This window comes from Amblyraja radiata, chromosome 7 (assembly GCF_010909765.2).
Source record: "Amblyraja radiata isolate CabotCenter1 chromosome 7, sAmbRad1.1.pri, whole genome shotgun sequence".
In the NCBI taxonomy this organism is placed as follows: domain Eukaryota; kingdom Metazoa; phylum Chordata; class Chondrichthyes; order Rajiformes; family Rajidae; genus Amblyraja; species Amblyraja radiata.
The window spans coordinates 51,106,741-51,132,754 of record NC_045962.1 but is presented as its reverse complement, the minus strand read 5'-3'; the positions used below and the strand labels follow the sequence as shown (position 1 = coordinate 51,132,754).

General features: G+C 41.1%; 1 protein-coding gene across 3 annotated transcripts in view; it reads right to left on the bottom strand.

Annotated features, from left to right (window-relative positions):
• The window catches only part of fam126b (family with sequence similarity 126 member B), a 43,810-nt gene extending 18,098 nt beyond the window's left edge, over positions 1 to 25,712 (bottom strand). Inside the window, exons 1-7 of one of the 3 annotated variants that reach the window (XM_033024458.1) lie at positions 25,513 to 25,712; positions 18,899 to 18,992; positions 18,376 to 18,452; positions 17,549 to 17,650; positions 17,220 to 17,399; positions 12,973 to 13,053; positions 8,192 to 8,307 (exon numbers count right to left, since the gene is read on the bottom strand). In XM_033024458.1, the coding sequence (XP_032880349.1) occupies positions 8,192 to 8,307; positions 12,973 to 13,053; positions 17,220 to 17,399; positions 17,549 to 17,650; positions 18,376 to 18,426 (530 nt within the window). In that variant the 5' untranslated portion in view covers positions 18,427 to 18,452; positions 18,899 to 18,992; positions 25,513 to 25,712. The remainder of the gene's footprint in view (positions 1 to 8,191; positions 8,308 to 12,972; positions 13,054 to 17,219; positions 17,400 to 17,548; positions 17,651 to 18,375; positions 18,453 to 18,898; positions 18,993 to 25,512) is intronic. The other 2 variants (XM_033024456.1, XM_033024459.1) reach the window with 2 other exon arrangements.
• Positions 25,713 to 26,014: the final 302 nt, after the last annotated feature.

Genomic DNA, 26,014 nt, shown 5'->3' with positions numbered 1-26,014 from the left:
GGACTACCCTCACGAGATTGTTCTGAAGAGAAGAAAGTTCTCACAGACCAGAGAAGCTCTTTACGAGGTCAAGGGTGTCAGATGTGGAGTATATTATCCGGCCAGAATGCGTATTACTTTCAGGGGAATCTCAAAAACATTTATTAACTCGGTGGAATCTCTTAAATACGCTCAAGAAATCGTGGCCAAGGCAGCAACAACTGAAGATTGATCACCAAGACGTCATGAACAAATTAATTTGCTTATCCCCCCAACAAGAATATCACAAGAAAAGTGAAATAAGCGAACAACACCAATCTTTAAAAATTACTACACGCAACAGATTTTCCAAGAGACGTGTCTAGACATTATTATCTCGCCTTGAACATTGCGGAATCTAACTCAAGGACATTCTGTGCTCAAACGAGGAAAGACTGATAACATGGGAGTGAATCTGCTGAGCTGAGAGCGAAAAACATCACATGGCTTATACAGTTTTACAAAATATTGAGAATTAATAATTAATAACTAACAATACTAATATAGAAATAGCAACTGAAACTGATAAAAATTAATAATTAATAATTAATAACTAAAAATTCTAATATAGAAATAGCAACTGAAACTGATAAAAATGTGTTGCCTGCTTTATAACGCAGACAACCGTAATCACATATGTTCCGCAGCTCGAATGGGGAGGGGAGGAGACTCGGGCACCTGGCACAGTTCCAGGAGCCTGACTTCGGTTAACCCTTTCAACGAACAAATCACTTTTAACAATACTAAAACCATTTACAAATAGTTAAGAGATAAAGAGTGAGGAATATAGGTAACTTAATACATGATTAGATTTGATAAGTTGGAATGAAACATATATATATATATACTGCAACTGGGTGAAATAGAACTTATTTGGAAACGGTACCGACCCCCTAGGGTTTGGGTAATAAAGGCAGTGGGGCTAATTTTTTAACATCTACACCGGAAGCGATATAGATGTCGTACCCCACAGACGAGTGGGTCACTCACTACGGTGTCCGAAACTCAGACACCGTAAATTTATTTGATATACTTTTTTTTTTTATTATCACAATATGTCACATCTATGTGTTTTCTTTTCAAGGACAATCGCAGAGGGGAACTACCAAGGAAGTCTATATTATAAATGCTCCCAAAATAACCAGAGTCCTGAGGTATGAATGCACCATAATAAATAAGGTCATCAAAATAGGTAGAAATGTATGACGACAATCAAAAGAAAATGGGAGGAATCACACTATGCAGTTGGAATATAAGGGGTATTAATGAACCTATTAAAAGGGGCAAGATACTAGCTCAGTTGAAATCATACAACACGGATATTTCGTTTCTACAGGAAACGCATCTTAAACATCAAGATCAGACGAGACTGAGGGCGAACTGGATAGGCCAAACATTTCACTCTTCATTTACTTCCAAATCTAGAGGTACCGCTATCATTATTCGTAAAGGAATTCCATTTAAATCAAAGAATATTATTTCAGATAAGGAAGGGAGATACCTTATAGTAGCAGGAGAGATCAATAATACGCCAATTACGTTGGTAAACATATATGCGCCCAATTTTGATAATCCTCAATTTTTTAATAAAATTCTGAATATAATTGCAGAATGTACTTATCAAAATGTCATAATTGGAGGAGACTTTAACTGTGTTTTAGACCCTTATCTAGATAAATCGATGCAAAAACAAAAAGGTAATAGGAAATCTAAAACCAGTGAACTTTTACATACATATATGGAAAACACAAATATAGTAGATGTGTGGAGGATTGCAAACCCGACGGGAAGGGATTATTCGTTTTATTCAACGGTGCATAAAACATACTCACGGATAGACTATTTTCTTGTGGATACAAAATTAATTCCGCACACTATGAACCCTAAATACCACACTAATGCGATCTCAGACCACTCCCCGCTAACTTTTGTTTTAAAACTAGAAGGAATGTCTATGAATAAATCGTTCTGGAGGTTTAACCCGCAAATTTTAAAAGACCCACAAGGGAGTATATATCTAAAAAAACAGATGGACCTATTTTTTGAGATAAATGATACACCAGATATATCCCCCACGCTATTATGGGAATCCTTCAAAGCATTTATTAGAGGAGTCATTATTTCATTTCAAGCTTATCAAAATAAAAAGAATAAGAATGAACAAAGACATTTAGAAGAACAAATAAAACAATTAGATACAGATAATGCTAAAGATCCAACTATGGATAAACATAATAAAATCCTATTATTGAAATTCAAGCTAAATAAATTACTGTCAGAGAAAGTTATAACATTATTTCAAATTACAAAACAAGAACGCTTCGAATTCGGGGATAAACCCCACAAACTTTTAGCACGCCAACTGAAAAAACGGGAAAAAGAGAATGCAATATTAAAGATTAAATCAGATAGAGGGGAATTATTAACATTACCCAAGGATATCAATAAAAGATTTGCTCAATTTTACCAGAATCTATACACATCTAAAACGTTAATAGACAATAATAAAATTTCAGAATTTCTAGATAACTGTAACCTACCACAATTAGAACTGAGGGAACAAGAGGAACTGGGAGCACAAATTACTTCTAAGGAGATAGAAGACACAATAAAAACACTAAAGAATGGAAAAACACCAGGACCAGATGGATTCAGTAATGAATTTTATAAATCTTTTTATGACATAGTTACTCCACGATTACAGAAAATGTATACATATGCTTTTGAGGAGCAAAGCTTACCTGAAACACTAGCAGAATCAACGATCATATTAATACTTAAAAAAGATAAAAATATAGAAGAACCAGGTTCATATAGAGCTATTGCTTTGTTAAATACGGATCAAAAAATAATAGCGAAAACACTAGCCAGTAGACTAAGCAGGTATGTTAGTAGATTAATAAATGAGGATCAAACAGGATTTATACCTAAGAGACATTCATTCAATAACTTGAGACGTTTGCTTAACATAATGCACTCACATAAATCTCACGACCAAGAGTTAGCTATCATCTCACTGGATGCAGAAAAAGCGTTTGATCAAGTAGAATGGGATTATATGATTAAAGTATTGCAAAAATTCCAATTGGGAGAGAACTTCATTGCATGGATAAAACTATTATATAACAAACCTACGGCTAGAATACTAACTAATAATATATTATCCCCGAAATTTGAACTATCAAGGGGCAATAGACAAGGTTGTTCATTATCTCCGCTGTTATTTGCTTTGGTAATTGAACCCCTTGCTGAAAAAATAAGAACACACCTGGATATTTACGGTTATAATACAAAATATTCAAATAACAAAATATCCCTATATGCCGATGATGTACTACTGTACATCACAAAACCACAAATTAGTATACCGAATATATTAAATTTAATTGAGGACTTTGGATCCTTTTCAGGATATAGAATAAATTGGAACAAAAGTGAAATTATGTCGATAAAACCAAAAGACTCAACACATCTCAGGAAATTCCCCTTTAAAATAGCTACAGAAAAATTCAAATATTTGGGAATTGAAATTACTAGAAATTACCAGGATATGTTTAAAGCCAATTATAATCCCCTACTTAAGAAATTAAATAATTTGATTAAATTCTGGAAAACACTTCCGATGTCCTTAATAGGCAGAATAAACGCTATAAAAATGATTTTCTTACCACAAATTCTATACCTATTTCAATCAATACCTATATATCTCCCAAAAAAGTTTTTCAAAAAATTGGACTCAGACATTACAAATTTCATATGGGATTATAAACCCCATAGAATACAAAGAACACACCTTAATAAACGAAAAGAGTGGGGGGGTCTAGCGCTCCCTAACTTTATGTATTATAATTGGGCAGTAAATATTAAAAATATGATTCACCTGCTGGACAATTCTGCCCAGCAGGCGGACTGGATTGTAATGGAAAAAGGGGATTGCTCCCCGAGTAATATAGGAGCGATTATCCTCTCACCAATAAATCTGAATAATAAAAATTATAATAAAAACCCAATTATACATAGCACAATTAGAACATGGAAACAAATAAAACAGAATCTAAAATTAAGAAACCTATCTCTCTCAATACCAATAGCCAATAACCCATCGTTTAAACCATCAATCATAGACAAATCATTATACATTGGGAAAGAATGGGAATCAAAACGCTCGAAGATCTGTATGAAGTGGGAAAATTACTATCATTTCAACAACTACAACTGAAATATAATTTGAAAAATAACCAATATTTTAAATATCTTCAAATTTGTGATTATTTGAAAAAATACACAAAAGACTATCATAATATGCCTTCCGACTTACTGGATGAAGCAATGAAGACAAAGGCGGAATCAGCTAACTTAATATCGTACTTATATAATATCATTTTAAACATAGAAATACCCACAACAGATGGAATTAGAAGAGACTGGGAACAAGAATTAGCTATAAAAATTTCAAAAGAGAGCTGGGATAAACATTTACTACAGGTGCATAAATGCTCGATCAATGTACGACATACGCTTATCCAATTCAAAACATTACATAGACTATATTATTCAAAAACTAAATTAAATAAAATCTTTCCCAATGTTTCACCAATCTGTGATAAATGTCTGTGTCAAGAAGCTACCATAGCGCATTCTTTTATTTTTTGTACAAAAATCCAAAAATTCTGGCATGGAATATTTGATATTTTTTCAAAATTAATTAAAATAAAACTGGTACCAAAACCAGAATGGATCATTTTTGGGATATCGGAAGATATCCCTGAATTAAATGTGTATCAGAAGAATTTACTCAATTACGGGCTAATAATGGGAAAAAAGCTCATACTTAAATTCTGGAAAAATGCGCCCACACCAACAATAAAAATGTGGATATCAAATATGTTTGAAACATTACATCTGGAAGAGATGAGATTCCTCTTAGCAGATAAAGCAAACCAATTCCAAAAGACGTGGTCTACGTTTATGGACCTATTACAAGCATGAGGTGCAATAGTAATTTTAAATAAATAAATAAATAAATAAATGGTGTCAGGACCTGGCATTGGGTGATAAAACAACAAAAACAGACTTGGTTGGTAGTCTTTCTGCGGAGTTTAATGTTATAATAGAGCGATTGTCCTTACTTTCTTTTTCTTTCTTTTCTAGGGTCTACTTTCTTACTTTACTTCCTTCTCTAACTTCTTTTCTAAGGGGCTTTCTTTTCCCAACACTCTTCTGCACTTCACAACTCTTGCGCACCTTCTTTACTTTCCTTACTTCTATCTTTTTCTTAAAGCTTTAAAAAAAAAAAAAAATGAAGCGGTACAAAAAATGTATTAAGATATATGTGTTGTGTATTATTGCAATTTACCGTACTTCTAATAAAAATAAAAAAAAAAAATAAAAAGAAATGCCAAACACCCACACTTTCAGTGACTATAACAATATTAGCCTGTTCATTCGTTTGCTGATTGTTTTCCTTTCAAACATTAAGAGGCATGTCCCGAAGGAACTACAGTGGAAAGTGTGAATGGGCTCCAAGTCTACTGATGAAATTCTATGTTCAAAATAAAACAAAAATAACAATAACAATAACTCACCACTTTATCAGTTCTAATGGAGATAGTCGAGCTAGACACTTGGCACAAACTTCTCTCCACTTTCCACCTTTCATTCATTATCTCCCCCCGCAATAATTCTCCCTCTCGTGAAGCACGTTTGATAAAGAATTCGAACAAATGAACTCAGAGTCAATATGGCCAACCATATAAAAAGTGGCTCTCCCAAACACCAATTAAGAATCTCTGACCTTGTCATGCACAAAGTGGTATACACTGAATAAAAAAAGCTTGCATTGCATTGCACTGGGTCTCCTACACAATGCTCCCCTCACAAACAGTATGAAGTGGCTAATGCAATATATTAAAACAAAGTAGCTCCCCTCCACCCTCAACACATTTCACCACTTCAAGAAAAGTGTACCTTCCATCACAGCAGGTGCACATCCTCTCCCATACTAAACATACAGACTTCTTGCACCTATCTAGGGCCCACTGGTTTAACTTGTGGAACTCACTACCATGAGGTATTAAACATCCAGTGTCAGTTCCTATCTGACACTTTGATTGAGATTTATTGAGCAGATGATGAAAGTGATTAATGAGGGTTGAGCAATGGATGTGATGAAGCTGAATTTTAGTTAAAATATAAGAAGATATTAAATTGGCTTCTGGGCTAGCTTACATCTTATATTTAGTCTCAAATTAGGCTTGCCTCAGGTTGCAGTGTGTGGGATAATAAACACCATAACATTGTCTCCCAAGGGACAAGCAGAGAGAAAGAGCTAGTCACATCTTTGAAGTAAGATGCCATAAACCAAATGGCCAATGTTTATGAAGGACCAAATGACAGAGCTAGGGTGATCTCTGTGAAGATAAAATGGCCTTATCCAAATAGCCAATGTTTATGAAGGACGAGAGAGGAACAGGGAAGTGGAAAGATAAAATGTCGTAAACCAAATGGCCAATGTTATCTTGTAACATGTAAACAAAAGGCCTTTGATGTGATGCATTCTGTGGAAACCTTTCTCTGTACCTCTGACCATGACTAATGTCTGAAATGTGCTAAGGGGACAAAAAAACCCTATTTAAGGCAATGTAATTCTGTTGTTCAGGGAGGTGAACGGAGGACGGTCAAGTGTCTGTAATGGTTACTTGACTGGAGTTCTCCCTCCCTTCCATCGGCCGATGTTAAGTAAAGTTTTGATCTGGTCTACCAAACTGTTTGTGTGGTGTCTGTTTATTAAGAAGCGAACCTGGTTTAGTAGTTAAGTAAGTAGCTTTTTCAGATGTTGTCTACATAGAACATGGTAAGGCATTTCTTAAAGTTCCGTATGGCAGGCGGATCCAGGAGATAAGAGATGTGGGAGATCCAGGGTGACTTGGTAATTTGGATTCAGAACTGGCTTACTAATAGAACAGAGGGTAGTGGTGGAATTATGCTATTTCAGCTGGAGGTCTGGGACCAATTGATGTTTGGTGGAGATCGGTGGTAGGATCTGTTTGTGATAATGTGTAAACAACTTAGAAGTAAATGTAGATGACTTTGCAGGGATCTTGAGGTCCAAGTCCAAAGCGCCTTGAAAATAACAGCACAACTAGATAAAGATGAAAAGAAGGCGTATGGTCTGCCTATTTTCATTGCTTGAGGCATTTAGTATAAGAATCAGAAAATCGTGTTGCAGTTTTCTAAACCTTTGCTTAGACAACATTTGGAGTATTGTATGCAGTCCTGGTTGCCGCATTACAGAAAGGATACAGAGGCTTTGAAGAGGATGCAGAAGAGATTTACCAGAATGTTGCCTGGATTAGAGGGTATTAGTTATACAGTGAAATTGGAAAAACTTGGATAATTTTTTCTGCCGCTTCATAGGCCTATGGAGAACAGATAGAAGTATATAAATGATGAGAGACACACAGATAGAGTAGACAGTCAGAACCCTTTTCTCCAGGGTGCAAATGTCAAAGATAGGAAGACATAACTTTAAGGTGAGAGGGGGGGGAGGGGGGGGAAGTTTAAAGATGTGTGGAGCAAGTTTTATTTTTAGAAACAGAGTGGTGGGTGCCTGGAACACGCTGCTCGGGGTGGTGGTAGCTGTTAGGGGTGGTGGTAGAGGCAGATAGGATAGTGATATTAAGACACTTTTAGAGGCATGTGGATATGCAGGGAATGGAGGGATATGGATCATATGCAGGCAGAGATTAACTTAGTATCATTGTAGGACAAAGCTCCCGTTCCTGTGCTGTTCTGTTCAATATTTCATTTTATTGATCGAGAATTTTGTGGTGTATTTAGAAATTAATGATAGCATTTATTGTGAGCAGTAAGTGGGGCATAGTCTGAGCAGCAAACGGAGGGGAAGGCTGAAATTGAATAGCATGTGGAACTTGAGTAACAGGCAGTCTGGAGGATGCGATGAAGGATTGCGTGAGGGATAGGAGAAGCAACTAGGGTCACTTGCAATGCATGATGGCACAAGCGGAATAGGGCTGTACTAAGCAGCTACTACACACAAAAATAGCTAGAAAATTGAGATGAGTTAGGCACAAAGCTAAATCCACAGTCACCATCACGCCACAGAGACACAGGCATAGTACCACAGGCCAAGTTCATGCAGTGCTTCACATACCTGTTCTGCGCTGTGAAGTTCTCCCTCTGAGGGTGAAGATCACTGTACACCACTCGGATTAGGTCATGCTGGCTTAGTGCTCCCTCCGTTAGGGCCATGGAACCTATACTTGAAGGCTGCAAGACATTCATAGAGTTGAGCAAGGATGCAAATTTACCATTATTGGACCAGTATAGGCAGTTTGAGCAAAATAACCTCTAATTCTGTAAATTTAAAACCTGGCAACTTTATTGAATTGTTGTAAAAAAAAGTCTAAGTAGTTTATTGCCGTCTTTTAGAGATGGCATCTTGACAAGTTACATCTGGTACATTTGTCCTCCGAGATTCTCAAGCAAACCACCCACTCGCATCAAACCCATGATGTGTAGAGCCCACATCCCCAAACATTTAAAACTTCAAACTGGCTTTCTATCATGCCAGTGTTCCAACTCTGACTGACTTTCCCCTTCCCCCAGAGTCACAAGTTTACACCAGAGAGTTGATCTCATAATGACTCTCATTACAGTAAATTCTCTAATTTGGTAGTAAAGGAGTGTCACACTCTTACAAGTGCCATTAATTTCTCCATTGAGCCATTCATGCAACGTATGCTGGTCTCCTCAGCTAAAAAGATATTGTGTGATACTCATGTAATCTTAAAGCCTTTTTCTTCTGCTTTTCGAGGGGTGTGGCTTGCAATTATCATGATGTATCATTGTCATGTGCACTGAGATACAGTAAAAACTTGTTTGTGGGCTACTGTGCAGATAGATCATACCATACACAAAGACAACAGCTAATGCAAAAATGGAAAGGAAATAGGGTGTTATAACTACATAGGAATGTAGTGTTAGAACTACCGAGAAAGTGCAGATTAAGTGAAAAAAATTGCAAGGCCTGCAACAAGGTAGATTAGAAGATCGGGAATACATCCTTAGCAAAGTATTACAAGTACAAGTGGAGAGAAGATTCCAAGGAACACCAGGGCAAGAAGACAGAGGACCCAAAAGTGCTAAGGAATTGGCCGATAGGCATTTGATGTGGGAAAAGGAAAAAAACAGGAAGACATTACCTTAACTGGGAAAGGAGATTGTACAGGTAGACACAAAATGCTGGAGTAACTCAGCAGGACAGGCAGCATCTCTGGAGAGAAGGAATGGGTGACGTTTCAGATCGAGACCCTTCTTCAGACTGAAGACAGACCCGAAACGCCACCCATTCCTTCTCTCCAGAGATGCAACATATGCTGGTCTCCTCAGCTAAAAAGACAATGTGTGATACTCATGTAATCTTATAGCCTTTATCTTCTGCTTATCGAGGGGTGTGACTTGCAATTATTGAATGAAACAAAGGACAAGGAATGTCTTTTCACCAGTTAGAGCTTCCTCCCAGCAGTGGTCACTGTGCAGTTCTCTGTTAAGTGTCCCCAATCATTGATACATTGGGTAGATAAATGTTATGCCCAGTTAATGGATGTGTTTGTTATAAAAGCAATGGATTCAACAAACGAATAAATTCCAAGGTGCCTTTGAACTAAAAGGCACTAATTGCATATGAGGCAATGTGATTTCTTGACCCAGTACAATATCTCACAAATCTTCCAGTTGCCAAACACTTTAATTCCCCTTCCCATACCCACACTGACCTTTCTGCAGAAGGTAGTTGAGGCCAGTTTATTGGCTATATTTAAGAGGGAGTTAGATGTGGCCCTTGTGGCTAAAAGGATCAGGGGGTATGGAGAGAAGCCAGGTACAGGATACTGAGTTGGATGATCAGCCATGATCATATTGAATGGCGGTGCAGGCTCGAAGGGCCGAATGGCCTACTCCTGCACCTATTTTCTATGTCCTAGGCCTCCTCCATCGTCAGAGTGAGGCTAATCGCAAATTGGAGGAACAGCATCTCATATTTCGCTTGGGCAGCTTACAACCCAGTGGTAGGAATACTGATTTCTCCAACTTCAAGTAACCCCTGTCCCCTCTCTCTCCATCACTCCCCCACAAAAGTCATGCCAGGTTCCCGTTCGCACCTAGCAAACAGCTCACAATAGCCCGTTTCCTTTATCATCACTACTTTTTTGCATATCTTTCATTAATTTGTTCTTATCTCTCTACATCACTGTCTATATCTCCCGTTTCCCTTTCCCCCGTCTAGTCTGAAGAAGGGTCTCAACCCGAAACACCAGCCATTCCTTCGCTCCAGAGATGCTTCCTGGCCCACTGAGTTACTGCAGCATTTTGTGTCTATCTTCAATCTACAGGAACTGCTTGATTCTAATATCAAAAATATGAAGGGCTGTTTGATAATAGGTAGCATTGCTGAAATCCAAGTCTTTAATTCACTGCAATGTATTTTATGTTAGGAATGTTACTAAAAACTTAAATCCAATAAAAGTACATCAGCAAAAGCCACGAGGAATGCAGAAAAATGTTTCCACACATATTGTGTTCAGTTCTATGCACCATGTTATAGGAAAGATATTGCCAAGCTGGAAGGATGTATGAGGATGCTGCCAGAACTAGAGGGTCTGAGCTTTAGGGAGAGGGACTCTGTTCTGTTCCTTGGAGTGCAGGAGAATGAGGGGTCATCTTATAGAAGTGTATAAGAACATGAGAGGAATAGATCGGGTACATGCACAGTGTCTCTTGCCCAGAGTAGGTGAATTGAGGATCAGAGGACATAGGTTTAAGGTGAAGGGGAAAAGATTTAATAGGAATCTGAGGGCAACTTTTTCACACAGAGGGTGGTGGATGTATGGAACAAGCTGCCAGAGGAGGAAGTTGAGGCAGGGACTATCCCAACATTTAAGAAATAGTTAGACAGGTATATGGATAGGACAGGTTTGGAGGGATATGGATCAAACGCAGGCAGGTGGAACTAGTGTAGCTGGGTGGGCAATTTGGGCTGAATGGCCTATTTCCACACTATAACTCTATGACTTACCTGTTCTGAATTGGATGCTAAATTAAGAATCTACTGTTCCTCTTCAAAACAAGGCTATGGAATCTATTATCTGCACGATAATATCTCATCTGAAATGGTCCACCACCCATTCAGTATTGCACTGAAGTCTTAGCATTCACTATTGTGCTCAAATGTCTGGAGCAAACCAGGAGCCCACAACTTCTTAGCCAAGGCCCGAGAATGCAACAGCTCTACAGATATCAAGTTTTTTTATAAAGATATATTAGAAGTGATTTATATATCTAAACTTGATCAGAAGCAGATTATCAGTCATAATCCTGCATAAAAGCAGGAAATCGTTGAAAACAGGACAGTTTGGTCCCTCAGCCCTGCTCTGCCATAACACGACTCATCTTTAACCTCTGTGCCACTTTCCTGCACTAACCCAATATCCCACAATGTTAAAAAATCCAATGGTCTTGAAAATCCACAGCAACTGATCTGCTATGTCCCCTGCGGACCACCTGTTCCTTATCTCAGTGCCAAATCACCAACCCTTTTAATTTGAGGGTGTGGTCCTGGTTGTGGGTGCCTCTTCAGGCAAAACCCTAACTTCACATAATCCCTCAAGAGTTTTGTATGCATTAACAGATAATCTTGCATTCTTCTAAACCCAAGAGTATAGGCAGAGTTTGCTTAATTTCGCCTCCAATGACAAACCCACCATCTCAGCAATCAATCTGGAGACCCTTTACTGCACTCTTCTCTCACAGGTATATCCTTCCTTCAGTGGAGAAACCAGATCAGTACATTATTTTCCAGATGCAGTCTCACCCGCACACTATAAAAATGAAACAAGAGATCTCTTGTACTCAAATCCTCGTGTATTAATGACCAATGCACTGCTCGTCTTTCTGATAGCTTGATCTACTTGCATGTTGTCATGCTGCAATTCACGTTTAAAGACACTGCAGGTCATTCTGGATATCAACACTTTTCAATACGTCTTCCCCTTTGACCATAGATTTTTTCCACATCATAGTCCATATGCTATCTCCTTCCGTTCACACACGTGAATTATACCCTTGAAGCTATTCTGCACCACCATCTAGATTTGCATTAGTAGCCGAAAGTAATGAAATACTTTCGGTGCAAGGACATCCTGAAGTGTGAAAGACACTCATTTCTAAAGGGCAAGTGCATTGTGCTCGGGTCGTATGCACAGTTGGAGATTGCTATGGGTAAAGAAAATCTTACAAGGTGTTGAGTAAATTATTTAATCAAATATTGTAATGTTCTTACTAGAGAACTAAAATGTCTGAGGCACCAGGTAGAAAGGTACATGGAGCCAGGTGCAGATCAGCCACAATCTCATTGGATTGTGAAAACATCAGGGAGCTAAGTAACCTTCTCTACCTACATTTCTTCCATCAGGACACTGATGAATTAATCTTATTCATCCTCCCAGCCGCACCCATCAAACTCCTGAAAGTTCTCACTTAGGCAAAGTATATCCACACAGGAGCCAGCAACTCTCCAGTCTATCAGATAGCAAGTGAGGGCAGGATTTCTACTGGAAGCAACCAGAGGTGCCCTGAAACTTAAGTAATGTATGGACTTCCTATCTGGGATCACTGGACAGAGATGCATCACAATACATGCGTATTCTTATTGATGCTTGTTGGGACCGACCATTATGTGCAAAATGCCATCCTAATAGAAGTACAGCAATGTGCATGCTGAGCAAATCAGACCTTGTGGTCCACACAAGAAGGGTTGTTTCATTTAGAGAAGGCATCCCACCAAAACACTTCTAAAATCTCAAAGCATTGATTGCATCGCAGAAACTTCCAGGGACACAAGATGAGCGAATAATGGAAACAAGGGAAGATACGCACCTCATGATATACTGATGGCTTGGACAGTGACGGGATTGTGAAGGACAGGACCTTATTATTTCCATCTTTATCCACTATTTCCTGTGGGGAAAAATATGTCTGTTTTATATTTCATACTAAAGTTATTCAATTTAATATAATTATCAATAAAAGTGGGGTTGACATGGATTATAATGACTGACAACAGAACAATCGGTCCTTAAATCCAATCTATAAGGTTAATCACGCCTGTCACATCCACAATCAATTCAACCCAACAATGAAGGTCCAAAATTGAGACCAATGACGCATCATTCCCAAAACCCAAGCCCAGCTCCAAGACTTAGTAAGAAACCCTCCCTCTCCAAATCGACTCCCCTCCTCCTAAAACCCAGCCCAACGCAACAGAAAACCACACACAGAACTGATAATGCAAAGAGAATGACATAAAGGGAAGATAGACACCAAAAACTGGAGTAACTCAATGGGACAGGCAACATCTCTGGAGAGAAGGAATGGGTAACTTTTCCGGCCGAGACCCTTCTTCAGACTGAGTTACTCCAGCTTTTTGTGTCTATCTTCAGTTTAAACCAGCATCTGCAGTTCCTTCCTCCACATGACCTAAAGGGAGTTAAAGGAAAGAATGAGAATGACAGAAATAAATGTACGGTTGAGAACATGCAAAAGTGAAGAAAAGACAATAATTATTAACACCATTTCAATGTGAAAACTTACTACATGAAGAAGACAATGAAAGTTGATGCTGGTTGGACACAAACAGCACTACAGCCACAAGCTAATGTGTGACAACATCACAAGCTGGACAGTTTGTGCTTTTGATCATACTGGGCAAGCCGAAGAGTTGTTGGTCAGGTTCCTATTACAACTGCTACACTTGCACTACTTCAGAGGTTTTACCCAAGAACATCATGACTAATTTAACTAGGGAAAGAAACACTACATGCGACACCAGTTCTGGGTACAGGCTGATCTATGATTTCACCCAGCGACTGGAATTGTGAAAGGCATTATTGAAATGCAAGACATAAAATGCTGGAGTAACTCAGGGGGCAGGCAGCATCGCTGGAGAACATGGATATGTGATATTGAAACATCACCTATCCATGTTATCAAGTGATGCTGCCTGACTCGCCACGTTACTCCAGCATTTTGTATCTTTCCTTGGTAAACCAGCATCTGCAGTTCCTTGTTTCTACTACAGGTGCACAACCTTTTATCCGAAGATCCAAATAACAAAAACCTCAGAATAGCGGACATTTTTTCGGTCCTTGAAGAAAGGTCCTTGAAAACGTTCACCGAGGGCGGCCCGCAGAGGTGACAGCGGAACCTCCGGTCGGTCCTCGAAGAAAGGGGAACTAAATCCCCATTCATAAAAGAGAAGGTGAGGGTATATTGCGCGGGAGAGTTAATAATTGACAATATGCTGCTGCCTGCCCGCTGAGTTAAAAAGTTCCCACGGTAGACTCACGATACACAGTGTATCGTGAGTCTTGCGTGGGAACTTTTTAACTCAGCGGGCAGGCAGCAGCAGATTGTCGCTCCCTTCAGTTTCACCCCACCTACACCCCTCTGCTTCCCGGCCATGTGTGTGACCCCTTCCCTCCCCTCTCCAGCTCCCCGCCCATTGCACTGGCGCGGGGGCTTTGCACTGTCTTCATGTCGGCGATGCCAGCAGGTCAGTGCCAGTCACCGGAGACGTCAGGACCAACGGGACACCGACCCCCAGGCCCACTGCAAGCACGGAGATCCCAGAGACCCACAGCCAGCAGCAGCCCAGCCCCGTTCCAACTCCAGAGGAAAACTGCAAACTGGCCGGAGACGTCAGGACCACCAGAAGCCGTTCCCCGATGGGCCGCTACGGCGACAAGTGGCAGTTCGCCCACAGCCCGAGCTGTGCCCCCTCATCGGGACACCGACACCCAGGCCCACTGCAAGCACGGAGATCCTAGATCAGCAACTCCAGCCCAGCCCCGTTCCAACTCCAGAGGAACACGCTCCCCGTATGGGCAGAAGCTGATGGTGTGCAAGGGACGTCTTGTTCTTGGGGTCGCGCAGCTCGGGCTGTGGGCGAACTGCCACTTGTTGCCGTAGCGGCCCATCGGGGAGCGGATTCCTCTGGAGTTGGAGGGGGAGGGGGGTATTGTGCTGTTTGATCGCCCCCTACTATCCCAGGGACAGGGAGACAGGACGTTCACCGAGGGCGGCCCGCAGAGGTGACAGCGGAACCTCCGGTCGGTCCTGGAAGAAAGGGGAACTAAATCCCCATTCATACAAAAGAAGGTGAGGGTACATTGCGCGGGGGAGTAGGAATCCCAAGACAAAGTTGAGTGAGCGTTCACCGAGGGTGGCCCGCAGAGGTGACAGCGGAACCTCCAGTCGGTCCTGGAAGAAAGGGGAACTAAATCCCCTTCATAAAAGAGAAGTGGAGGGTATATTGCCCAGGAGGATATATCGCCTACCTGGAAGAAACTGGACATTTTTTCCAGGATGTCGTCTGCACACCAAAGCTCACGTTTGGCGCCAAACGCACGTCGCCTCTGCTGCACACGGATATAATAGTGTGAAAATGTCGCCTTAGGCCGCCTAAGGGCATGTAGCCCCGCTAGGGTGACATGAGTGCGAGAGGTGATTCAATGCTGCGGTCACATTTACAAATTCAGGAATTCATTCAACACACTGCATTTCATACAGACATTTATTCTGCAAGAAAAAACTACATTGAAGACTCAAACTCGCGACCGAGGAACTGCCGGGATCAAGGCGCAAACTCGCGACCTTGCGGATATGAGCCGAGCACTCTACCACTGAGCCAGCCATTAAAATCTACGCTAAAAAATTTCCATTCCGAAGGCCGACAAATTCCGAATTACGAAAAGTGTCTGGTCCCAAGGCTTTCGGATAAAAGGTTGTGCACCTGTATTTAATTGCAAATCCGTTTGTATAATTGGGTGGAGAGTCATAATGAACACAAGGTTGAAATGACAACTGGGGTCTTGTGTCGGTTGTTGAACAAGCTGTTACTCTATTTGCCATGATGCATTACATTGGGAAGAATAGATTCTGCCTATACAAGTTGCTGGTTTGGATGCTGTTTACTTGTCCAAAGCTAATCTTTGTTGCCAGTGTACGCAGGCTGGTTAAGTGGAAGGTACGTCAGAGCAGCTTCCACCACTTAATGATCTACAATCTGATCTGCTGAAACTGGCTCTCACAACTGCTGAGCAGAAGCTAAACATCACACAAGCAGATTTATTTCTAATCCCCTAATCTCTGACAGGACATGGGCCAGAAGAACACAAAGCAAAAAACTACATCCTTTAAGTGGCTTCTCAATAATTACATTTGACCTATTTTGGCAAACTAATGTTGATCATTACTGAATGGAGTTGAAAGCGAATTAGTTAAGAATGAAATTAGTGCCTTAAATTTGAACAATGCAAATAGGCAGATAAGAGAGATGATTGGCAAAAATAAATCTGAGACACGAGGTAGTCAACATATGATGAGTCATGCTTTTGCAAACATTTGAAGAAATTATTCACAAATAATGGATGTATTTCCATTGAGTGATAGCCACAAGAGTGATGCAACCATGGATGTAAGATTTTGAAGATCCTAAAGAATGAGGTTTATAACTTTGTCACAAAGTGTAGCAAGACCGATGATTGAGAACATACTGATTTGATGGTGTTACTATTGTGCAGCAGACTGCAATGTTGTGATTTGACAGCCAGCTCCTGTATTGTGAAAAAAATTCTTATGCAACATCACAAGTCCTGATCAATAGAAGGTGAAGCTGACCCCACAAAAATCTCAAATTCCAATTATGTCTCATTTCCATAGACACCAAGCTATTTGTTCAGTGGCTGTGCCCATGAGGTGATGTGACATTAATATGAGATGGTAATAATAATAATGTTGTCAGCAGTGAATATTAACTTTACAAATATTCACTGTAAGTACAGCACAATGTTTCATGCAATGATATAATTGCAATTCAAATACTATAGGGATGTGGTGATCGGTTTTACCATGTATTATTGAATAAAATGCATATATACTAGGTCCACTGTTACCAGGCCTGACAGTAGGTGGGCACAGACACACACACAGCAACTGCAAATCCAGCCATCTTCATATTAACTCAATCATCAAATGAGAGTGATTTTGAGTTGTAGGTTTGATTCTTGTAAGTTTTCACCCTTAAGATTTCACACACACACACACACTTCCAATACGAAACTCACCAGATTGTAGATACCAAGTAGCAAAGCTTCGATGCAGCCATTGCAGTGTCTCTCTCTGCTTGATATAATGCGCAAATATCCCCAGATCAGTTCAGGCAAAAACTGTAATGTAAACCTTTTCAATTTCACCTCAGCGCTCCGATACAACTCGAATAGCTGATGACAGACAGGTTCCAGTAACTACAAACAGAGCAAAGAGAGATAGAAAGTACAAACAACCACATCATTCTAGGCCTCACCAGTTCTCCGCCATTAGCCAATCTTGCATCTTTCCCTTCTAATCAAACCACCCCCAGTCTACATCACTAACTTGGCTGCAGAGTTCTTACCTCATTGTTGGAATCCTGGATAACCTTGTAAAGAGCTGGCACTATTGTATTGTTCTGGTGGAGGGTTGCTGCATAAGTAGATATCTGAGTTTCAGGGAGAGTCTGTCAAAAGGAAGAGGAGAAGTGATTATAAATAGATACAGTCAAAGTGAAAAAAAGAAAAAGGTGAGCATCATTACCATCACAGTATTTGTCCTTGGTAGAGGATTAATGTATGTTTTTGTGAAGCTCAGTACTTCCAGAATCAAAATTAGAACTGTTGTCCATTATCTTCAGTATAATCACCATCCAACAAGATAACAGACCGAATTACTGCTAGCCTCAGCTGCAACACTTGAAAGCCAATGGCAACGCAAAACAATCCCATCAAATATCAAGATCGATTCAGTTGTAGCGTCAAACTGCCAGCATTCCAAGGACAGACCCTCAGAAATAACATAATGTACAAGTGTCTGAAGAGGGATCCCGACTCAAAATGTCACCTATCCATATACTCAAGATGCTGCCTGACCCGCTGAATTACTCCAGCACTTTGCATCTTTTTTACCATAGAAATGGCAGCACATTAGGTCTAACCAAGTAAAGCTGAGAATAAACCAACAGAAAGTATACCACTCCACTAAGTGGCTGAAGGAAAAACGCATCTTTCATAGAACAAGGTACCCCATTCACCCATCGGTGAATAAACTTTGGTATTTAGCTTTGTCTAATTGATGGCATCATAGATTCTAGGAACCATTCGCCCTAAATATTTCCAAAACACCTCGGAAAACTTTCCAGTCAAAGACATAATGCAAAAACTTCCAAGTGGGATCGGGTAACCTTACCTTGAATTGGGAGAGCCAGTCCTCCACAACCCCTCTGTCAGAGCCCAGCATCTTTTTTTATCCTCACTTCCGGTTATCTATGAAGAAAGTGAAACTTTAATCACACATTTTCAGAAACTTCATACTATAAATAACTTTAAAACTCTAACAAGCACACCCAGAAGCCAGATGTGCACGATCATTGGCAATACACCACAGTATTATGTGTGTAAAGAGATAAAATGTTGCATGGTACACCAAGATGGAATGAATGGGAAAGTCAATAGCAGATAAAATTAAAAATGGTGAAGCATGAAGCCATTCGCAACAGATCAGAGAAAATGGCAAACGACAAAGTTCAGTTGATGAGAAGAGAGGCAGCTGGGAAATGAGCATATCAAAGCTGGCACACTAGCTTAAAAAGTTGATACGCCCAGATGCAACAGCAAACATTTAATGCAATCTTTCAGAACACACAGAGTGGATACATTCCAATGAGGAAAACCTACGATAAGTGGTTTAACCGAAAATAAAAAGCACTGACATTGACTTTATTGCATCTCCTTTCCTCTGTTGGATATTGGATAGGACTTTTATTCGGACTCCATCAACAAGGAACTCCTACCATCCGGGCCATTCTATCATGAAGGCAAAGAATCTTGAAGTCACACACTATCTGGTTCCGGAACAGCTCACTCCCTTCAACTATTAAAGTCTTGAACCCAACTGCACAATCTTAATCCCATCTCTACTTCAGCACTACTGATGCTGATACCATACTTTCCAAATTGATAACAGTCAACTTCAACTTGCTGACATTGAGGGAGAGATTGTTCTGACACCATGTTACTAAGTTTGCGATATCTTTTCTGTACTCCATCTCGGCATAGTTCGGAATTGGACCCACTGCACTGGTGTCATCTGCAAACTTGTAGACGGAGGTAGACCTGAATACATGGTCATGAATGCAGCACAGGGAGTATACTAAGAGACTGATACACCAGTGTTGAGAATTATTGTGGAGGATGTGTCGTCCTCTATCTGACATAGGCATCCTTGTTGTATGTGTTCCAGGGAGGCGGCACATGCTGTGGATGTTGTGACGGTAGGCAAACTGCAGTGGATCAAACTTTTTGGGAGGCTGGTTAATGTGTACTAGTCTCTCAAAGCACTTCACGATTGTGGATGTCAAGAGCCACTGGATAGTAGTCATTGACGTACATTGCCTTACTTTAGGGTGCACAAGAGGGTTTTGATAATACTGCCCCTCTGGGTACACGTTTTTTTTTTAAATACAAGGACTGAAGCCAACAGTAACCTCTAAAAGTGAATTGCCCTAACATAAGCCAGCTGAAATTGGATGAATCGATGTTTTAAGTGGTGGAATGTACATCACATTAAAATACACATAAACAGCAGCTGGAATTTTCATGCCTCGACTCCTTCAAGTTTCTCTTAGGCCTGTATCAAAACAAGCATCGATAAGAAGTCACCATTTACTGCTTATTCCCAATTGCCTGAGAGGTTGGCAGTGAGCTGCCTCCTTGACCCACTGCAGCCTTTCTAGGAGGTTTTCCCGTGGTGCTATTGGATAGGGTGTTTAAACAGCAATCCGGTTGTATAAAAAAAGGTAGATACAAAGTTCAAGTTGCCTATAGAAACTAGAATCATACAGCTGCCAGGTTCATCATATGATCCAGAAGGACTACTATAACCATGCTACATATATGCAGTTGCAAGCATTCCACCTTTTGAGATGTTTTGCCAATAAATTATGCAAACTATGAAAATTGTCTAAGGGGCTTCAGTCCAGGAGCAGCAGAGGTTGGGTGCCTCAGCAACCAGAGTGGTCTGCACTTAACGTTACATCTAACAACAGATTCACGGCCAGTTCTAGATTCAACAAGTTTCTTCCCATCTATTATCAGACACCTGAATCATTCTATCAATAACTAGAGTGGCCCTGAGATACTATCTACCTCATTGGAGACCCATGGACTAACTTTAATTGGACTTTACCTTGCACTAAATATTATTCCCTTTATCATGTATCTGTATATTGTGGATAGCTCGATTGTAATCATGTATTGTCTGTCTGCTGACTGGTCAGCACGCAACAAAAGCTTTTCACCGTACCTCGGTACGCGTGACAATAAACTAACCTACAACCCAAAACAAGATGACACAAAGACCTATCAGAATGATGCTTTCAGATAGCAATCATTACATTTATTCTCGATTGGACCAAAACTCCATTCCAGGAACCAAAGTCAAACTCAGTGGGGAAAGCTGATGCCGTGATTAAAACAAACACCTCCCCCCCTCCCATGACAAACAATCTTAACACTTCAGATCAAATAGCTGAAAGCTGCTCAAGGCTCATAACTTTCCTGCAGGTGCATGAGAGTTCAGACAATAATTGAAGAGATTTCTCATTTCACCTTGGACTTGAGACTAGCAATAATTTATTTTTTAAGCTGTTATATCTGATAGAGATCAGTCTGCATTCCAAATCTCGATAGCAGTGTTTAAAACAAAGGAGGAAAGCAGTCGAAGGCCGAGGACTATCGATTAGTTAGTTTAACAGCTATTACTGCCAAGAAGCTGCAGAATAATCAAAAGAGAAAGTAGTTAATCATTTAGGAAAGTGGAAAATAATTAAACAAAGTTAAAATGGTTTTAAGAAAATAAATTATGATTGATATGTTGACTCAAATTCTTTGACAATGTAACAGGAACAATTGATAAAGGAAACCCTGTAGAGATACTATGTTTAGATTTCCAAAAATCATTTGACAAGGTGCCACATAGGAGGCTGGTTCATAAGTTAAAGGTCCGAGGTCTCGGAAAAAAAAGTGTTTTTGAATGGATTGCAAACTGGCTGTCTCATGGGAAAAAAAGAGTTGGAATAAATGAGTCCTTTTGAAACAAGTGTTAAAAAAGCTAATGGCATTTTAGTCTTCACAGCAAAAGAGTTAGAGTTTAAAAACACAGGTCATTTTTATTACAATTGCACAGAGCGTTCGTGAGGCCTCATCTGGAATACTGCATACAGTTTTGGTCCCCTTATCTAAAAAAGGTATGGTAACACTGGAGTAAATACAAAGGAGATACATCATACTCATGGATGAGAGGGCTGATGAGAGACTAAATAGTTTTAACCCATGTTCCTTTAGACTCTAGAGTTTAGAAGAATGAAGGATGACCTATTCAAACACAAGATCCTATGGGGACTTGACCGGGTGAATGCTGAAATGTTCTTACGAGTGGGAGAGTACTCAAACAAGGAGACATAACCACAAGATAAGGGACCCATCATTTGAAACTGAGGCACTCAGAAATTTCATCTCACAGAGGGTGGCAAATCGATGGAATTCTCTGCCCCAGCAGAAAATTTGATAATTTGAAGTGCTTAAAGAGGAGGTTAATAAATATTTGATAGATCAAAGAGTAGTGGGGTATAGAGAAATGGCACAGGGGAGGAATTGAGACCAACATAAATCAGCTATGATCTTACTGATGGCATTACAGGCTTGAAGGCCAAGTGACCATTCTTGTTCCTATTTACTTGCATTCAATGAGATACCTGATGTTGTGTTGAAAAAAGTTGCAGTTTATTCTTGCCTTTAAATTAAAACTGCAAGTGGTGAAAGGAAGGGAGTGAAAGGAAGGGAGTGAATCAAATTGGCAGGGTTGCTGAGGAAGAGGATTTCTTGGAATGTATGCGGGATAGTTTTCTAAACCAACATGTAGAGGAACCAACGAGAGAGCAGGCTATTCTAGACTGGGTATTGAGTCAAGAGGAAGGGTTAGTTAGCAGTCTTGTTGTGCGTGGCTCCTTGGGCAAGAGTGACCATAATATGGTTGAATTCTTCATTAGGATGGAGAGTGACATAGTTAATTCAGAAACAAGGGTTCTGAACTTAAAGAAAGGTAACTTTGAGGGCATGAGACGTGAATTGGCCAAGATAGACTGGCAAATGATTCTTAAAGGGTTGACGGTGGATATGCAATGGAAGGCATTTAAAGGCTGCATGGATGAACTACAACAATTGTTCATCCCAGTTTGGCAAAGGAATAAATCAGGGAAGGTAGTGCATCGGTTGATAACAAGGGAAATCAGGGATAGTATCAAAACAAAAGATGAAGCATACAAATTAGCCAGAAAAAGCAGCCTACCAGAGGACTAGGAGAAATTCAGAGTGCAGCAGAGGAGGACAAAGGGCTTAATTAGGAAAGGGAAAATAGATTATGAAAGAAAACTGGCAGGGAACATAAAAACTGACTGCAAAAGTTTTTATAGATATGTGAAGAGAAAAAGATTAGTTAAAACAAATGTAGGTCCCTTGCAGTCAGAAACAGGTGAATTGATCATGGGGAACAAGGACATAGCAGACCAATTGAATAACTACTTTGGTTCTGTCTTCACTAAGGAAGACATAAATAATCTGCTGGAAATAGCAGGGGACCAGGGGTCAAATGAGATGGAGGAACTGAGTAAAATCCAGGTTAGTCGGGAAGTGGTGTTAGGTAAATTGAATGGATCAAAGGCTGATAAATCCCCAGGGCCAGATAGGCTGCATCCCAGAGTACTTAAGGAAGTAGCCCCAGAAATAATGGATGCATTAGTGATAATTTTTCAAAAACTCTTTAGATTCTGGAGTAGTTCCTGAGGATTGGAGGGTAGCTAATGTAACCCCACTTTTTAAAAAGGGAGGGAGAGAGAAAACGGGGAATTACAGACCAGTTAGTCTAACATCGGTAGTGGGGAAAATGCTAGAGTCAGTTATTAAAGATGGGATAGCAGCACATTTGGAAAGTGGTGAAATCATTGGACAAAGTCAGCATGGATTTATGAAAGGTAAATCATGTCTGACGAATCTTATAGGATTTTTCGAGGGTGTAACTAGTAGAGTGGATAAGGGAGAACCAGTGGATGTGTTATATCTGGACTATCAGAAAGCTTTCGACAAGGTCCCACATAAGAGATTAGTATACAAACTTAAAGCACACGGTATTGGGGGTTCAGTATTGATGTGGATAGAGAACTGGCTGGCAGACAGGAAGCAAAGAGTAGGAGTAAACGGGTCCTTTTCACAATGGCAGGCAGTGACTAGTGGGGTACCGCAAGGCTCAGTGCTGGGACCCCAGCTATTTACAATATATATTAATGATTTGGACGAGGGAATTGAATGCAACATCTCCAAGTTTGCGCATGACACGAAGCTGGGGGGCAGTGTTAGCTGTGAGGAGGATGCTAGGAGGCTGCAAGGTGACTTGGATAGGTTGGTTGAGTGGGAAAATGCATGGCAGATACAGTATAATGTGGATAAATGTGAGGTTATCCACTTTGGTGGCAAGAACAGGAAAGTAAACTATTATCTGAATGGTGGCCGATTAGGAAAAGGGGAGATGCAACGAGACCTGGGTGTCATGGTACACCAGTCATTGAAAGTAGGCAGGTACACAAAAATGCTGGAGAAACTCAGCGGGTGCAGCAGCATCTATGGAGCGAAGGAAATAGGCGACGTTTCGGGCCGAAACCCTTCTTCAGGAAATCCCCTCTCCGGAGATTGAAAGTAGGCATGCAGGTGCAGCAGGCAGTGAAGAAAGCGAATGGTATGTTAGCATTCATAGCAAAAGGATTTGAGTATAGGAGCAGGGAGGTTCTACTGCAGTTGTACAGGGCCTTGGTGAGACCACACCTGGAGTATTGTGTACAGTTTTGGTCTCCTAATCTGAGGAAAGACATTCTTGCTGGGATGGCAGGACTTTCATATGACGAAAGTGGATAGACTGGGCTTGTACTCGCTAGAATTTAGAAGATTGAGGGGGGAATCTTATAGAAACTTCCAAAATTCTTAAGGGGTTGGACAGGGTAGGTGCAGGAATATTGTTCCCGATGTGGGGGAAGTCCAGAACAAGGGGTCACAGTTTAAGGATAAGGGTCTCATCTCGGTCTTTTACACAGAGAGCGGTGAATTAGTGGAATTCTCTGCCACAGAAGGTAGTTGAGGCCAGTTCATTGGCTATATTTAAGAGGGAGTTAGATGTGGCCCTTGTGGCTAAAGGGATCAGGGGGTATGGAGAGAAGGCAGGTACAGGATACTGAGTTGGATGATCAGCCATGATCATATTGAATGGCTCAAAGGGCCGAATGGCCTACTCCTGCACCTATTTTCTATGTTACAAGGGACAGTAGATGCTGAAATCCTAAGGAAAAACAAACTGCTGGAGAGAAATACAGGGAAGATCAAGATAAAGAGCAGTGTAAACAAGAATTTCAATTAATATTCACATCACTACTACATCTAATAAGTTTCCAAGAATGTGTGATGCCTTATAGAACAGTTAGCCACCTGACAATAAACAAACATAAAACTGTGCAGCAGCTTATAATGGGAACTGAACTTATACAGCACAGATGCCAAACGTCACGGCCACAGCAATCAGGTGTTTATTATACCTTGTCCCTGAACAGTGCAACCAGTCTGTGCATGTAACCTCTGCTCTCTCCCCCCCCCCCCACCCCTCCTCAGTAAATGATGTTAATGATTACCTTCGACGTGCAACAGAAAAATGCAATACCGTGGGTAGATCAGACGATACAGAGGAAGTACGATTCAACTGGAACACACCAACGTACAGTCATCACAGGAATAGCAGGGCATGGGCCAACTATTTGGAACGGATCAGAGATCGGAACACTCCACTTCGGATAGTAGCTGACCCTGCCTTAACCTGAAGAAGGGTCTCGACCCGAAACGTCACCCATTCCTTCTCTCCAGAGACGCTGCCTGTCCCGCTGTTACTCCAGCTTTTTGAATCTATCTCCTGCCTAAACCTTGCCTAGTCTGGAGAAGGGTCCAACCCATAAACGTCGTCCGCCCATTCCGTTCTCAGATGCTGCCTGACTTGCTGAGTTCCTCCAGCACTTTTGTGATACGTTTTACTCACGATTGCAGTATCTGCAATCTCTGGTGTTTACCAACACACACACACTTACTTTCCATTCATTCTCCCCACCCATTCACCCTCTTCTCTCCACTCTGCCCTTGTACGTTAACCCCGTGGCCTAGGCGCACATCCGACCCGACCCGTCTTTCCATTGCCCGTCCCACCGGTGCGCTCTCCTCTCCGCATGATCCCGGCTCCTACCTGTGTGGCCTGCAGTGGCTACAGCTGCGTCGACGGGCCGAAGTGTGGCCGAGGCGTGCGGTCAAGCCCGGAGCAGCGGCCCGCTGCCGGCGGCTCGCCGCATTCCGCCGCCTCAATAACATCCAGGAGCCGGCCTCCGGCTTGGCTCCATCGGCAACCTCATTGGACCAAGGACCTCGGCCACCCCGTTCCATTCGCGCAGGCCATTGGCTGCGGGAACCAGTGTCACACTCTTACCGGGCCGGCGGTAACAACACGGCCGGCGTCACATTGTAAACCATCCGGGTATCCAGACACCGTGGCACACGCTGGATGCAACTATACCCATGGTTATGGATTTGGATTTGACAATCCTCTGGATCAGCCGATGCTGGACCTCTCTCGCTCTTCCAAATGCGAGTGAGAGGCGGCTATGGAGAATTGACTCATCCCAGCATTCCGGGCGGCGGCGTTAACAGTTAATAGCAAAGATACTAGAGGAGTTCCTCTATAATCTTTGGTT